At 40.5% G+C, this 17,339-nt stretch overlaps 1 protein-coding gene and 1 long non-coding RNA gene across 2 annotated transcripts; one reads left to right on the forward strand and one right to left on the reverse strand.

Moving 5' to 3' along the window:
* Positions 1–2,997: 2,997 nt before the first annotated feature.
* Positions 2,998–4,640, reverse strand: LOC124874614 (cerebellin-2-like). The gene is made up of 4 exons (XM_047376044.1): positions 4,327–4,640; positions 4,193–4,255; positions 3,434–3,562; positions 2,998–3,364 (listed from the first exon to the last, which is right to left on the reverse strand). Exons 1-4 carry the CDS (start codon positions 4,607–4,609, stop codon positions 3,084–3,086), a joined length of 756 nt encoding a protein of 251 aa, XP_047232000.1. The 5' UTR covers positions 4,610–4,640; the 3' UTR covers positions 2,998–3,083.
* A 9,462-nt stretch (positions 4,641–14,102) lies between these two features.
* Positions 14,103–14,411, forward strand: LOC124867470. The gene is made up of 2 exons (XR_007038071.1): positions 14,103–14,158; positions 14,269–14,411. It is a non-coding gene; the product is annotated as an uncharacterized LOC124867470 (long non-coding RNA).
* The last annotated feature ends 2,928 nt before the right edge of the window (positions 14,412–17,339 follow it).

Below are 17,339 nucleotides of genomic sequence, written 5' to 3' on the forward strand. Positions count from 1 at the left end.
TGAAGGAATTTAGGCCCACCTGTCAATACATTATTGCTTCAGTTTATTGAGATTCACAAACACTGATTTATGCTCTGCATTTTACTGGACTGAGGTCTGGGCATTGGCTGGCCCATTGATTGTCAAAAAAAATGATAACCAGCAAGTGGGACATGCTTCATCCATTTGTTCTAAATATGCTAACAGCAGCATTTAGTCAAACCAATGTCTATTTTTTATGTTCTTTTGAGCCTTGCACCCATCTACTTGTTTTTACTTTGGAGTTGTGCGCACTGAGCATTTTTCCTTGAACACCTTGATTATTTTCTGTCTCAGCCACTGTGTTGTAGATTTGCTATTGTACTTGGAATCATTGCTTTGTTTGGTGATAACTTTGTCCAAGCTGCAGCTGTCATTACTTTACTTGAGACTATTTTGGTTTACAGAGATCATGATCATCTCAATCACAGCTGTGTCCCCATACCCTCTTTAAAAAAGATAAATAAATACATAAATAATAAAAAAAAAAAAGCAATTGTCTTCTTTAAAAGATTACAAAGAAATTGTGTCACAGTTACCCCAAGTGCTGTGTTTCCCATGACCATTACCTCTTTTGAGCACAGGAATGGTCAACAGAGTCTTCTGGTTGGTGAGTATTTGGTAAATGAAAGAGGGTGATTAAAAGGCTGGTTTATGAAAGGGATGCCACTAAGAAAGGTAACTACCTGGTTGGTGGGGTAGTTCTGCTGGAACTAGAGAGAACTAATTAATATACAGACTGAAAGTGGAGAGAGACAGTAGAAACAGATGTCCACAGTGAGGGCGCCAAGGAACAATCCTGAATCCACAACCAAAATGCTAGTTTAGAGAAGAGGCAGGAGTAGAACAGAGAGCAATTCTTCACTAAGTGAAACGATGAGGGCAAGCTTGGCAGAAAACTTGATAATACACTTGGTAGTTTTCTGTTATTTAGAGCACTTTTCACTTCACATTTAGTGCATTTTTCTCTTATTTATTGGGAAATACTAAATATAAATGTTAAATCCACATCTAAATATTATATCTATATTTATATGTTAAATCTATTTATATATCCTATATAAAAATATAAATATTATAATTATATCTAAATCTTAGATTTTAGATTTATATATATATTTAATTCTAAAAATCTATCTTATATCTAAATCTTAAATGTAAATCTATATCTAAACCTATATAGCATTTTCCAATAAATATAAGAAAAATACACTAAATGTGAAGTGAAAGTGCTCTAAATAACAGAAAACTACCAAGTGTATTATCAAGTTTTCTGCCAAGCTTGCCCTCATCGTTTCACTTAGTGAAGAATTGGTCTCTAAATAACAGAAATGTGACAGTTAATAAGTTTAATAAGCTCTGTTGTTGACTTGACTGACTTGTTTTCGTTAACTGCTGTGTTTGGCACCACCCCATGACCAGGCCGGTGCAGGCAGCACGATCTTAGGGCTGCAGGCAGGCTCTGGTGGGCAGGTACAGATGGCAAAATTTAGGGTTTTGTTGTTAAGTGGAGAGCAGTTCCCTAAAGTTTTAATGAGGCTTTATTGTGAAACATCTCTAATTTGGATTAATTTATCCAAAGGACATCATTCCGAAGGTCTTGTGTTTAATTTATACGCAACTTTGTAAACTTAAGCTGTGCTGCCATATTCTTTTAGAGATAAAAGGCTTTGTCGTGGGAAAATTTCCAAAAAAAAAGAAAAACCACTGCTGTTTGGTCTATTTGATGAATTGTAACATTTAATATGCCCACCAACTTGCCCCTAAACTTTTAAATGCAGCTTTGCAGTTTTTCAGAGTTGCACATCTGACCTTGGGGTGAAACTCCTGAAATCTCAACCCTTGGGAATATTGGTAGTTGTATTAATTATTTTTGCACACTGGGGAATTAAGGACTATTCATTTTTTACCCTTCTTATTGCAGATATTGTTCCTTCTTGGCATTGTGTTAAAACACACCTGAATGCATCATATGAGCAAATTGTCAAAAGTCCTGCTTTCATAGAGGTTGTCACATTTCCCGATTAGTTAGAAAAATGTATTTGAATTTTAGCACCTGGAGTTATTTGGAGCACCAAGACATTATTTTGTTTTTGATTTGATTATATATACAGTCACCTAAAGTCATTTCCTGTGGAAATATGACCCACAGTGTGAAAATCTGAGAATCTTTTGTGTACTTTAATTAGCCTTAGGGGGCACAAATGCGTTCTGCTTCTTACTGGGAACAACTTCTCTTTATAGAGACAACAAACATTTTTATGAATTCTGTTTTTTATGCGGTAAAATAAATATTTAAGACATTTTAAAGTGTCGGCCAAACTCATTATTTTCACAAGTATTTCAAGTATAGCCAGTTAAAAAAAAATTCAATTGAGTTCAATTAACTTTATTGATTTTGCGCTAAATTACAACAAATTTTGTCTCTAGGCACTTTAAAAGAGAAGCAGGTGCAGTTCATATACAGTTATATTGGTAGAATAATTTAACTTAGTTTTAACAAATTAAATCCTTTATAATCAAATGTCATATAGTAAAATTCAAGAACCAGCATTCCAATACAACAAGTGTTTATAGCACAATAAAGACACTGGAAGAATAAAAATTGAAGCTTACACTTATTGAACATAAAGTTGTTTATCTTCCTTCTTTATAAATGGTTTATGGACTTAGACACATTTCTTTTGTGATACTGAAAGAACCTGTGTTATTTGTTTTTGAATATGGTTAAGTTTATTTTTAAAGTATGCATACCTTCTCTATTATGCATGTCTGTCTTTGCTCCTTGTTTTCCCCCTCATTATTTGTGTCCTCCCTACAGTCTTCGTGTCTTCTGATCATTCTCCCTTCCTTTCGTTTATTGTCTCACCAAACTTCCTTTCTTCCATTGTCTGTTTTTTTTATAGGTTTCAAACTTCCTTGTTGTAAAACAGTAGCATTTTAAATACGTGTAAAAGACTGAGAACTTCAGAAAGTCACTTCAGGATGAATCTGGAGTATTTATTTCCATGATAAATGTATAGGTCTATAAAAAATGTTCAGTGATTCCTTACACAAATTAAGTTCTACAAGCCAAAGAGTAGAAATCCACTAAATGTTGTTCTGTGATAATTGTCATCCCAGACTTCACCACTTAACTGTATAGCAACAACATCTCTGATCTCTAAGTACAATACAACTCCATTGGACACACTGTCCTCACGATCATCCAGACAAACACGGTCCCCTGAGAAAATGATGGGATGTTCATTCTTGACAAGTCTTAACATTAAACTGGATTGATCAGACGTTTGATGGCCAGTGAATCTGAAGTAATACACTCCTCTTACTGGTGCAGTGAAATAACCTGAAATAAATGCATCAATAAGTAGTCAGAATGGATTTAAGTGAAGCTATTTAAATCCAGTAAGCTTACCTGTGATTGGGCTGTAGTGGTTTCCAATGTTGGTATAGACGTTTCTGAAGACGAGCGTGGCAAAATCAACGTAGAATGTGTTACCCTCTCCGGTTACCAGCAGAGAGGTGGAAAAAGCCACTTTACTCACTGTAATACATTTTTTAAAAGTATCACGCAGTTAGTTTTGATGATAATAAAATTTATAAAATAATGGTAGAAAGAACGTACACCCTTTAGGATCTTTACCTGTTCCCAACATTTTTAAATCTAACCTCAGGTGTATGAAACCACACACCACAGATCTCACATTATCAGTACGGTATTATCAGTAAACAAAGTTCAAACCAAACTGGAAAAGTTTGTGAAAAATTAAGTACATCCCAAAACTCTTTTCTTTAAAGGGGTCTACGTTAATTTTTATTATGACTGTTCTCTTTAAGACACAGTAACAAAAAACATTTTACCATTGTTGGTATTTTGCAGGTCCTGCAGTGCTAGACTTTGGTCTTAAAATTCCAAGATAAAAACATATGAAATCATGACACAAATGCACAAAAAATAAGGACACTAATAATAAGCTGTTAAATTTAACCTTCCTGTTGCCCTTGCAGCTCTTCCACTTGAGCTATGGTCACTATAGCCTTTCCTGTACAAAGCTGAGTTTCTGCTAAGTTACTGTGAGTTCTGCAGCTTGAGCTGAAATTATTAAAATGTGATTCTAAATTTTCACAAGTCACACATTTAACGCATAATCCTTCAGTCGGGTCCAGAAGGTACCTTCTACCTCCATCTGCATTTCTCCAATCAGACTCTCTGCTGTAGTCAGCCTGATCTTCATCACTATAAAATGAAGCACATGTAAACACAGGTAAGTGTGTATGTCAGTAAGTTCCAACATTATCACTGTTTACCTGTAACCTCCTCCTTCAGGTTCTGCACCAAGCTGTCACTTGCTGCCAGTTTTGCTGACAGAAGCCTTAGTTCTGCTCCTTGCGCCACCACCAAATCTCGCAGGTTCCTCAGCTCCTCCCAGATGTCTAGCTGAGGCTCCGGCTCTTCTTTGCTTTCCTCTGACCAGGACATCTGAGTCTCAGACACATCCTCGCTATTGATAAAACTATTACTGCTGTGTTCTTGTGCCCTGTAAAGATTACAGAGCAACAGGATAAAAATGAAGGTAAAAAAAGCTCTCATGATAAACTGTAGAGTATCAATGGACTGTTTGCTGTCGTTCCGCTGTTATCCCATTGAGCCTAATGCGGGTTATTTATTGGTGACATCAAGGCCATATGTGTCAACAGTACTGTGAAAAAGCACACCTGTAGCTTAGAGACATGGGCCAAGTAGTAGAGGCACAGTTGTGTTTAGTGTGTTTTAAAACGCGAGTAAAGCTCAAAATCCTTAAAATAGTTTTTATTTCCCTGCTTTTGGAGCACTGTACATTATATTCGAAATCAAACCATGAAACAAATTTGATCAATCTTTTCATCACTTTACAGAAAATAAAAAAAGAACATTGGGATGTTCAATAAAATAGCAGTGTCTAAATTTCTCTTTACAAACTTAAATATTTACTGTATAAACTGAAAGATCTTTAGGATTTATCATTCCTGTGAATCACTGAACTAATATTTAGTTGTATAACAAGTATTTCTGAGCACTGCTTTACATGTTTGTTGTATGGAGTTGACCATCTTCTGGCACCTGTGAGCTGGTATTCCAGCCCCGGATGATCTGACAACGTTCTACACTTCATGTGCCTTTCTTCGTTCTGAATCAGGAAACAACATTCCTGATGTCACCCCAAAAGTTTTCAATCAGATCAAGGTCCGGGGATCGGGCTGGCTACTCCATTACTTTGATTTTGTAGGTCTGGAACCAGATGCGGCTCTCTTACTGATGTGTTTGGGGTTGTTGTCTTGTTGAAACACCCATTTCAAGGGCCTTTCCTCTTCAGCATGAGGCAACATGACCTGTTCATGTATTTTGATAAATACAAATTGATCCATAATCCATTGTATGTGATAAATAGGCATGACACCATAGTAAGAGAAACATCCCCATCACGATGCTTGAACCACCTTGCTTCACTGTTTTCAAAGTGGACTGTGGCTTCAATTCAGTGTTTGGGGGTTGTCTGGCCAACTGTCTGATTGACATCTGTTTCTTCACAGAATGAATGACCTCAGTAAATGAACTCCACACTGCTGTTATTTTGGATGCCATTTTCAATGAATTATTCAATTACACAGACTCAGGAGCATGCATATAATGAATGTTGGTTCTGTTGGGTTTCTATGACTCTACTACACCGACTAGTAAATTCTTTGCCATGTGGTTATATGATTTCTTTCAAGAACAGTGATTAATCCAGTTGGTCTACAAATTTAACTTCAGAATCCTGCCCAATTGTGTGCTGATCACAAAGATTTTAATAAAAGACATTGAAATTTGGGGTTGTAACAGGAAAATTAAAAAAGCTTAAGCGTAATACAATTAAATTAATACTTTGTCAAGGCACTAAGGTTGTAAGTTTTATTTTTCAGATTAACATCTAATGTGTTCGATGCCATATTGTGAAGATTTAAGAGATATAAAACAGCTCCAAATGATTTAAAATAAAATAAAGAATTCCCTGCCAAAGAATCTCCAAACTATAACATATTCCAACAACTGCTTAATTATTCAGGTACGTCTTTTCAAAAATATATTTTGAATTCAAAGTTTAATCACAAAATCTGCAGGTAAGCTTGTAGCTGTTGACTTCAAATCAACATTTGGAAAGCGATTGCTCAATTTGATCAAGTATGGGAGTCATGGAAAAGTTTAAGCTTTCCAGAAGGACAATTTGAACCAATTCACAGAGTTAAAGACGTTTCTTTTGGGAATAAAACGTTCTAAGCAGATGGGGCAAAGATAGAGTTGTTTGGCCACAGTAACAGCTGACATGTTTGGCAGAAACTCGCTGTTCCTTTAAAGCAAATATGTGATTTAAAAAAGCTGAATTTGACTGTGTTTGTGTGTAACAGAGGTCAGGAAATATGGGAAGAATTAGTAGTAGCAGTGAACATAGTGGTTAAAATGCATGGACTCTGAAAAGAAACTTGTCTTTTTCTAATACTAAATATCAATCAGCTCCAGCTGAGAGATATTTATTTTCTACTACATTGTAAAAACTACAGAGAAAGAGACAGAAATGGAAAAGAACTAAAAATCATCAAGGCTAGATTAGATTTTTCTTATTGGCTAAAAAGTGTGATGTAGCGACACATTTCCTAAAATTCATTTCTGATTGGCTGTGCAGCCTCATGATGACTCTCTCCCTCCAGAAGCTCAGTTCCAAGGCAATGTCACAAGAGACAAACAATACCACCGACAGCAAGGAGCATGGCGAGGTGAGTCAGAACCAAGCCTCATAAACGTACCAAATTTGGTTGTCATGAATATTTTTGGTTGTACCTTACAATTTCATCTCATCTTTGTTTGAAGTTTCTGCCAAGTTTAAGTAAGGAACCATTCAGGACATCCAACATGTTTTTTAAAGAACAATTACAACTCATATTGACCGAACATTAATGACCATGTTTTATCAAGCTTAAACTAAATAATTTTTGTCTTCTTTAGTGGTTTGGTATGGCCATTTATCTCTGAAAAAAGAAACAGTCTGAACCAGACAGTGCATGTCAGGATCTGCCATTTTGGGTTTTTTGTTTTCTTTTTCTCTGTTAGGTGTTTTTCTGTTCATTTCTGATTAGTAGTTACTTCTGTTAAGTTATCACTTTCTAGATTCTGGTGTTCATGTGTTTGTTTGCTTTTCCCAGTTAGGTTTTTCCTCATGTCCTCAGATTACTCTTGTTAGTTGTTTACTCTCCAGATTGTTATATTTTATGTTTGGTTATAGTTTTCCTTAGATCTGCTTCCCTGTGTTTGTGATTAGTTTAGTTTCTTTCCAGGTCTCTGTGCTCCCCTGCACCTGTAGCCATAGCAACCGTATCTCCCTCAGTTCCCTGCAGCTGGTTCTCACATCTGTTCACTATTTAGCTGATTACCTGTCGCCCCTTCTCATTGGTTCATACTCCACTTCCCTCTGTATATAAGCTTGTTCATTTGTAATATTCCTCGCTGGTTCCTTACGTTAACTACCCATGTTATCTTCCCGAGTTCCTCCTTGTGGTTTGTTTTCCGTTTGCTTCCTGAACTTGTGCTTTTAGATTACCTGCCTATACTCTGTACTCTGCCTGCCTGTAAGTCTGTGTTCAATTACATTAAACCTCTAACTACTCACCATGCGGCCTCCTCGCAATGATCTGCCCTCTGGTCCTACTTCCAAACCACCGACCCTGACAGTGGAATGGTCAAGTTGGCTGATTAATGAGCCTTAACAATATCAAGCATCTCTGTACATCAAGCGGGTACAACAGCTAGCCACGCCTGTTTTGAGAAAGGACTCCCACCTTTTGTATATGGTGTTCCAGTCTCTTCCTGCTAGGCAGTTTTCTAGTCTGTATAAGTGCGGATCATGCCAGTACAAAAATGGTTTGTTCCTGCTGCTAAAAATGGACTAAATTAAATGGATTTATTTTTTATTGCTGTTTTAAAATATTTTGACGTTTCGCTTTTACATTGCTTATGTATTTACTCATATTCTGAGTATGCCTTCTATCACATTCATCACACAGTTCAATCTCTTTGCAGAAGATTTTATTATTTTAGAATTAAGATGCCAAGCTGTATGTACTGTCTTGCTGTGGGATATTTATATACAGTGATTAAAAAAGTAACCTGATCCTAAACTGTACCAGAACCAGAATTCACAACCCTCCAGCTTCAGGGGGACCCTTCAGCCAATACAGCTGCTGTTTGTGCAGAGATTTCCTTACCACTTATGCCAAAGCAAGAGGCAGGAGTGTTCTCCAATGCTGGTCTCGGAGTGATCAAAATTGATTATGTGAATCAACAGCATTCTGACTTTGGACCAAGTAAGGCACCCTTCTCAGTTCTAATGTGTTTTTCTGGTGTTAGAAGCCAAAGGAAACAGTTCCTTCAATAAATTTTGCTGCTTTTTTATTGTTCAAAATAGTAATTTAAATGAATATGATTTAGGTCATGAGACTGATTAAGACTTCATTTATAGACATTGTTATTTACTTGTAAACCAAGAAATAATGAAAGAAAAAAAAGCTGCTAGTCCTGTTGTTCCGGTTTAAGAACCCTCTTTAAAAGAATTGAAAATTGGCATGAACAAAAATACAAAACAAACGCTTTCAGTGACTGGATCTTATAAACATACTGTTCAAACTGTTTTTTATCTTGAACTTAAATGAAGGGTTGCAGCTACAATAGTGAGCTTATTTAGCTGAGAAGAAGCTCTGTTACAGTAAACATTTCAGGAAACATAAAGTTTATATTTCGTCAATTTAATTATGTATGGAGGACCGATGCTGACAAAATTAAAAATAAAAGCAGAAATATATATATAAATCCTGGATCCTTCCAAGTCCGTACTTGCGGGCCGATTAGTTCACAGCGGCCCGTTCACAGCGGAAGGTCTGTCAAATGCGGCCGACAAATGTGTCCTCCTTTGCCTGAAAGATGAGTTGTGAGTATCCTTTGCGGTCCATCTTTTCCCATGATTCATTGTGGGTCGAATCGGTTTGGTCAAGCAGGGACAGCCATGGCGGACCACAGTGGCAAAAGCTGTGAGTAAACTGTGAATAATGACACTTTCTGTGACACAAATGAACTTTTACAATGTTTTTAGTGCGGGAATATAACTGTGTAGACGTGAAAAATCCGCTTGATTTATCAAGACATCGCTTAATTTCAAATGTGCTCCGACGTGTTCGGAGTTTTCCGATCCGATAGTATCTGCCCGCTTGCCTCCGCCAGCAAGCTAGACCCGGAGAGATCTAACCGTACTGTCGGCACTGAGCTCCTGCTGCCAGTCATCACAGTGAACGTTAAACACAAGTGATTTCTAACAGTTTGTGTTAGAATTATTTTAATGTATTGTCATTGTATGGAGGACTGATCCTGACAAAATTAAAAATAGAAGCAGAAATATATATATTTTGTTTTTCCTTTTCCTTAGATATGCGTTTTCATCAAGAAATGTAAATATTTTCTTTTTCCTTTTCCTTACACATGCCTTTGTTCTTTTTACATTTCTTCGTCTCTGTTTTTCCTTTACCGTATGCATTTCTCCTTCATTATGCAAATGAGGATGGCTGTCTTCGTCTCTCCAGCTCCTCTCCTATTGGTCAATAAACAGGAAGGAGGAGGATCCATGTGCAGGCCGAGGGTGTGTCCCAATTCAGGGGCTGGATCCTTCCAAGTCCATACTTGTGGGCCGATTACATCACAGCGCGGCGCGTAAGGTCTGTCAAATGCAGCAGACAAATGTGTCCTTCATTTGCCCGATTTGAAGGATGCGTTGTGAGTATCGTTCGCGGTGCATCTTTTCCCATGATTCATTGCGGGTCAAAGCGATTTGGTCAAGCAGGGTCAGCCATAGCAGACCACAGTGGCAAAAGCTGTGAGTAAACTGAAAAATTACACTTTCTGTGACACAAATTAACTTTTACAATGTTTTTAGTGCGGGAATATAACTGTGTAGATGTGAAAAATCCGCTTGATTTATCAAGACATCGCTTAATTTCAAATGTGCTCCGACGTGTTCGGAGTTTTCCGATCCTGCCGTAGTAACTCCCGGTTTGCCTCGCCAGTCCTACCGGCGGTGGGGCGAGCTAGCCCGGTAGAGATCTGACCGGACTATCGGCACTGAGCTCCTGCTGCCAGTCATCACAGTGAACGTTTAACACAAGTGATTTCTAACAGTTTATGTTAGTATTATTTTAATGTATTGTGTCATTTGTTCATGTAAGTCGATTTGACATTACAGGTGATATTAAAGTTAACCTGAATAAATGGACGATTTTATGTAATCCTACCGTATCGCTGGAGAGTGTGATTGAGAATAAATAAGCTATTAAATATTCATTTTTGATGAAGAAATATGCTATATGTGTTTTTAAAAGTATATTTATAATTCAGCTAGCATTATAATTTGTGATTCCATGAACAGCTGAAGAGAAATACACTTTCAAATGCAAGCAAATCTCAGTAAAGAAGTTAAACGTCTGAAAGAGCTTGTTTTAGGCATTTGCATAGAAATATTTTAATATGTTCTGCAAATCAGAATCAGAATCAGAAAAGCTTTATTGCCAAGTACGTTTTTGGACATACAAGGAATTTGTTTTGGCGTAGTCGGTGCAATACAGTACAAATTAAACAGTATAAACATATCTACAATATAATTTAAATATGTGTGCACAGTTTTAAGTGAGTGAGAGTAAATATAGAGCAGTATAAGATGCAAGAGCAGTACAACAGTGCAGGTGATCATTGTGCAAGTAAAGCAGGAGTCCATGCTGAGCGTTAATGTAACGCATAGAGTTACAGGTTACAGGTGTCCTGTCAGCAAAAAAGGGGGGGGTGTGGGGGAAAGGGAGAGTGTCAGTGTGGTTTCCGGGCTTTGTTAACCAGGCTGGTGGCAGATGGGAAAAAACTGTTCTTGTGGCGTGAGGTTTTGGTCCGGATGGACCGCAGCCTCCTGCCAGAGGGGAGAGTCTCAAAGAGTCTGTGACCGGGGTGGGAGGGATCAGCCAGAATCTTCCCTGCCCGCTTCAGGGTCCTGGAGGTGTACAGTTCCTGGAGCGACAGTAGACTGCAGCCAATCACCTTCTCAGCAGACCGAATGACACGCTGCAGCCTGCCCTTATCCTTGGCTGTAGCAGCGGCGTACCAGATGGTGATGGAGGAGGTGAGGATGGACTCAATGATGGCTGTGTAGAAGTGCACCATCATAGTCTTTGGCAGGTTGAATTTCTTCAGCTGCCGCAGGAAGAACATCCTCTGCTGGGCTTTCTTGATGAGGGAGCTGATGTTTGGCTCCCACTTGAGATCCTGGGAGATGATGGTTCCCAGGAAGCGGAAAGATTCCACAGTGTCAATTGTGGAGTCACAGAGGGTGATGGGGGCAGGTGGGACTGGGTTCTGCCTGAAGTCCACAACCATCTCCACTGTCTTTAGAGCGTTGAGCTCAAGGTTGTTCTGGCTGCACCAGTCCAACAGATGGTCCACCTCCCATCTGTACGCGGACTCGTCGCCATCAGAGATGAGTCCGATCAGGGTGGTGTCGTCCGCAAACTTCAGAAGCTTGACAGACTGGTGACTGGAAGTGCAGCTGTTGGTGTACAGGGAGAAGAGCAGAGGAGAGAGAACACAGCCTTGGGGGGAACCGGTGCTGATGGTCAGGGAGTCAGAGACGTGCTTCCCCAGCCTCACGCGCTGCTTCCTGTCAGACAGGAAGTCAGTGATCCACCTGCAGGTGGAGTCGGGCACACTCAGCTGGGAGAGCTTCTCCTGTAGCAGAACTGGGACGATGGTGTTGAAGGCAGAGCTGAAATCCACAAACAGGATCCTGGCATAGGTTCCTGTGGAGTCCAGGTGCCGGAGGATGAAGTGAAGGGCTAGGTTGACTGCATCATCTACAGACCTGTTGGCTCTGTAGGCAAACTGCAGGGGGTCCAGGAGGGGGTCGGTGATGTCTTTTAGGTGTGAGAGCACAAGGCGCTCAAAGGACTTCATCACCACAGAGGTCAGGGCGACGGGTCTGAAGTCATTAAGCCCTGTGGTCCTTGGCTTCTTGGGAACAGGGACGATGGTGGAGGACTTGAAGCAGGCTGGCACATGACATGTCTCCAGTGAGGTGTTAAAAATGTCTGTGAAGACTGGAGACAGCTGATCAGCGCAGTGCTTCAGGCTGGCTGGTGAGACAGAATCCGGACCAGCAGCTTTCCGGGGGTTCTGTCTCCTGAAGAGTTTGTTGACGTCCCTCTCCTGGATGGAAAGAGCCATCCTCGGCGTGGGTAGGGGGCTGGTGGGGGGGAACTTCAGGGTGGGGGTTGGAGGTGCCAAGGCCCCTCTTGAGGTTGGGGAGGTGGGGATGGTGGATTGTGGCTGCAGCTGTTGGGGGGCGTCGTGGGGGATGGTTGCAGGACTGTCCCTTTGTCTTTCAAAGCAGCAGTAGAACTCATTCAGGTCGTTGGCGAGGCGTCGGTTGTTGATGGAGTGGGGGGCTTTCGGCTTGTAGTTGGTGATTTGCTTGAGCCCTTTCCAGACAGACGCAGAGTCGTTGGCTGAGAACTGGTTTTGGAGCTTCTCAGAGTACAGTCGTTTGGCCTCTTTCACTGCCTTGCCAAACTTGTACTTTGCCTCTCTGTATATGTCTTCGTCCCCACTCCTGAAGGCCTCTTCCTTATCCAGTCTTAACCTTCTGAGTTTAGCTGTGAACCAGGGTTTGTCGTTGTTGTAACTCACCCTGGTGCATGATGGTACACAGCTGTCCTCACAGAAGCTGATGTAGGAAGTCACAGCATCTGTGTACTCGTCCAGACTGTTGGTAGTAGTCCTGAACACATCCCAGTCTGTACAGCCTAAACACGCCTGGAGATTCTCCACAGCCTCACTGCTCCACTTCCTTGTCGTCCTCACAACAGGTTTTTCAGAGCTTTAGTTTCTGCCTGTATGCAGGAATCAGATGGACCATGATGTGGTCGGATTGGCCCAGTGCAGCACGTGGGACAGCGTGATAAAGTCTCTGATGGTGGTGTAACAGTGATCCAGAATGTTGTCCTCTCTGGTCGGACATTTTATAAACTGTCTATATTTGGGGAGTTCGTGGGTCAGATTACCTTTGTTAAAGTCGCCAACGACAATTACTAAGGAGTCCGGGTTGGTCCGCTCCACACTCAGTATCTGGTTGGCGAGCATGCGCTGTGCGACCTGCACGTTAGCTTGCGGCGGGATGTAAACACCGACCAGGATGAACGAAGCGAACTCATGGGGGGAATAGAAAGGCTTACAGTTTATGATGAAGGCTTCCAGGTCTGGAGAACAGTGCTGCTGAATCACTGTCACGTCGTTGCACCAACCACTGTTGAGGTAAAAACAGATTCCTCCACCTTTCGCTTTGCCGGAGAGTTCCGTGTCTCTGTCCGCTCTGTAGAGCTGGAATCCTGCCAGCTGCAGCGCAGAGTCCAGTATTAATCCACTCAGCCACGTCTCCGTGAAGCACAAAACTGCCGATGAATAAAAGTCCCTGTTTTTCCCCAACAGTAGATGTAGTTCCTCAATTTTGTTGGGAAGTGAGCGCACGTTAGAGAGAAATATTCCAGGTAACGGTGTTCGTAGTCCATGCTGGCGAAGACGTACCAGCAGCCCAGCCCGTTTCCCTCTCTTCCGGCGTTTCACCGCGTGAACAAAGGTGAGCGGAACCTTTGACCAGAATGTCCAAAAATTCCAGAGCAGTAGGCAGAAATGTTAGAAATAACTCCTCTGGTGTAGTAGCCCTGATGTTCATGAGTTCTTCTCTGGTGAGAGAGCTCCGGGTACCATCACAGAAGACCGTTTTAAAGCAAAAAACAAAACAAAACAATGCGCACCAACACGCCGAGGCGACCATCTGCGGCGCCATATTTTCCCCGCCAAATGTAAAATAAAAAAAAGACTTGTTTTACACTGATATTAAGCCAGATGGTTTTTCTTGTTGTTTTTATTGTTTAGGGACAAAGGAGCAGACGGGCCAGTTTATTAAATTCAGGGGTGAGAATGACCACCTTTTTACTAGAGCTAAAAACTCAGCCACCGTGGCTTGGAGGTACAATAACAACATTCTTTGCGGTCAGTTTCTGTCCAGTTTCAAAAACCCCTATCTTTCTAACTTTCAGAAATATCCATCCAGTGATTAACATTCTTCTTTTGGTTTTCCCTCTTTCCTTTTGCTTTTTCAGGACAATTCTGGAGAACATGGTCCAACAGGGGAAGGTCAACTCCTTGCAGGCCCAAACAAAATTGGGACAATATGAAAAAGAAATATAAAGTTTGTTCAGAAGTTCTCATGTCACACACAAATAAAGAAATATTTCTAAAAGTCTTATTGGTTTCTCTGTTTAGTCAACTCTTTTTTTATTCCCTCTAACTTTAGGATTGTAAGTATCCAGGGTCAGGAGAGGGAGTCAGTGAAAAGCCACTGCTGCCACTTGGCCCTGGTTTGTCTTTATGACAGTGAGCCAGCAGGAAAGGGTTAGAAAAGAAAGAGGGACAGAGATGATGGAGTTGATCAGGGAGGACATGAGGGCACAGAGAATGGACAGACTGTTTTCCATCTTAGAAAGAATGGTACTGAAATAAGGTGCTATATAATAAATAATATTAAGTTTTGTTCAGATAGTTTCTTAAAGTTTTAAGCTGTTCTAATAAATGTCAAAATTGTTTTTGTCACCAATGTATTTTATTTTCATTTGACCTAACAATACATCAACTTCATTTAAATTTCTAAACACAGTGTATTTTGAAAATTACAAATAGCACTTTAAACAGAATGTGTAAAAAAAGAACATTCAAACAGATCAAGATTACAAGACAAAAGGCATAAAATAAAACTATGTACAAGTATTTACAACGGCGACAGCAGGATCAACCTGAGTGACCGGTTCCTGGAAAAACCTCTTCAACAGAACAAAGAGGCAGATGTCTTTCTGAACAGATACTGCTAAAAAAAATAAAGGGAACACTTAAACAACACAATATAACTCCAAGTAAATCAAACTTCTGTGAAATCAAACTGTCCACTTAGGAAGCAACGCTGATTTACAATCAATTTCACTGCTGTTGTGCAAATGAAATAGACAACAGGGGGAAATCTTTGGCGATTAGCAAGACACTCAATAAAGGAGTGGTTCTGCAGGTGGGGACCACAGACCACTTCTCAGTACCTATGCTTTCTGGCTGATGTTTTGGTCACTTTTGAATGTTGGTGGTGCTTTCACACTCGTGGTAGCATGATACGGACTCAATAACCCACACAAGTGGCTCAGGTAGTGCAGCTCATCCAGGATGGCACATCAATGCGAGCTGTGGCAAGAAGGTTTGCTGTGTCTGTCAGCGTAGTGTCCAGAGCCTGGAGGTGCTACCAGGAGACAGGCCAGTACACCAGGAGACGTGGAGGAGGCCGTAGGAGGGCAACAACCCAGCAGCAGGACTCCTTTGTGCAAGGAGGAACAGGAGGAGCACTGCCAGAGCCCTGCAAAATGACCTCCAGCAGGCCACAAATGTGCATGTGTCTGCACAAACGGTTAGAAACCGACTCCATGAGGATGGTATGAGGGCCCAACGTCCTCAAATAGGGGTTGTGCTCACAGCCCAACACCGTGCAGGACGCTTGGCATTTGCCAGAGAACACCAAGATTGGCAAATTCGCCACTGGCGCTCTGCTCTTCACAGATGAAAGCAGGTTCACACTGAGCACATGTGACAGATGTGACAGAGTCTGGAGACACCGTGGAGGCCACACACAATACTGAGCCTCATTTTGACTTGTTTTAAGGATATTACATTAAAGTTGGATCAGCCTGTAGTGTGGTTTTCCACTTTAATTTTGTGTGTGACTCCAAATCCAGGCCTCCATTGGTTAATAAATTTGATTTCCATTGATGATTTTTGTGGGATTTTGTTGTCAGCACGTTCAACTTTGTACAGAACAAAGTATTCAATGAGAATATTTCTTTCTTTCAGATTCGGATGTGTTATTTGAGTGTTCCCTTTATTTTTTTAAGCGGCACTATTCAAAAGTGACCAAAACATCAGCCAGAAAGCATAGGTACTGAGAAGTGGTCTGTGGTCCCCACCTGCAGAACCACTCCTTTATTGAGTGTGTCTTGCTAATCGGCAAAAATTTTCCCCCGTTGTCTATTCCATTTGAACAACAACACGTGAAATTGATTGTCAATCAGTGTTGCTTCCTAAGTGGACAGTTTGATTTCACAGAAGTTTGATTTACTTGGAGTTATATTGTGTTGTTTAAGTGTTCCCTTTATTTTTTTGAGCAGTGTGTATATACATATATATATGTATATACACACCACCAGATCATGATTACTGTATGCAGCCAAGTATAACATTATAGATGTGATTAATGTTTGAGGTGTATAACTAATTGTAATATTTTGTGAGCACCATCTTCTAATTCTACATATTCCTGATTACATTTAAGTGATGTGATCCAGCCAGCCCTTTAAACATGATGGATGATGACGTGGACAGCAGAAAGAGGAATCACAAACATCTGCAGACCACCTGTGTGATGCTTCGCTCACCATCCAGAAAGACTAACCGCAGGTCTCAGTTGCAGCATCCAATCCAAGTCTCTGACCTTGCGAGAGATTTAGCCACATCGCCAGAGACCTTCTGTTCAGAAAGACATCTGCCTCTTTGTTCTGTTAAAGAGGTTTTTCCAGGAACCGGTCACTCAGGTTGATCCTGCTGTCGCCGTTGTAAATACTTGTACATAGTTTTATTTTATGCCTTTTGTCTTGTAATCTTGATCTGTTTGAATGTTGTTTTTTTCCACATTCTGTTTAAAATGCTATTTGTAATTTTCAAAATAAACTGTGTTTAGAAATTTAAATGAAGTTGATATATTGTTAGGTCAAATGGAAATAAAATACATTGGTGATAAAAACAATTTTAACATTTATTAGAACAGCTTAAAACTTTAAGAAACTATCTGAACAAAACGTATTTATTTATTTCTTATGTAGCACCTTATTTTGGTGCCATTCTGTCCATTCTCTGTGCCCTCATGTCCTCCCTGATCAACTCCATCATCTCTGTTCCTCTTTATTTTCTGACCCCTTCCTGTTGGCTCACTGTCTTCCTTCTCCATCTGGTTGCCCACCGCTCCGCTTGGCCCTGAAGTGTCCTCAGGGATGGAGGTAATTAGGACAGGAGGTGTTGTGGAAGACCTCTGTCCCAATCCATAAGGACAAACCAGGGCCAAGTAGCAGCAGTGGTCAGATCTCTC

The sequence above is a fragment of the Girardinichthys multiradiatus genome, chromosome 1 (assembly GCF_021462225.1).
Source record: "Girardinichthys multiradiatus isolate DD_20200921_A chromosome 1, DD_fGirMul_XY1, whole genome shotgun sequence".
NCBI classification, from domain to species: Eukaryota; Metazoa; Chordata; class Actinopteri; order Cyprinodontiformes; family Goodeidae; genus Girardinichthys; species Girardinichthys multiradiatus.

Coding starts and splice junctions, on each gene's coding strand:
- LOC124874614 (XM_047376044.1), bottom strand. CDS start 4,609: ATGAGAGCTTTTTTTACCTTCATTTTTATCCTGTTGCTCTGTAATCTT. Junction 4,256..4,326: donor CCTGAAGGAGGAGGTTACAG/GTAAACAGTGAT, acceptor TTCATTTTATAG/TGATGAAGATCAGGCTGACT. Junction 3,563..4,192: donor AATGCAGATGGAGGTAGAAG/GTACCTTCTGGA, acceptor AATGTATTACAG/TGAGTAAAGTGGCTTTTTCC.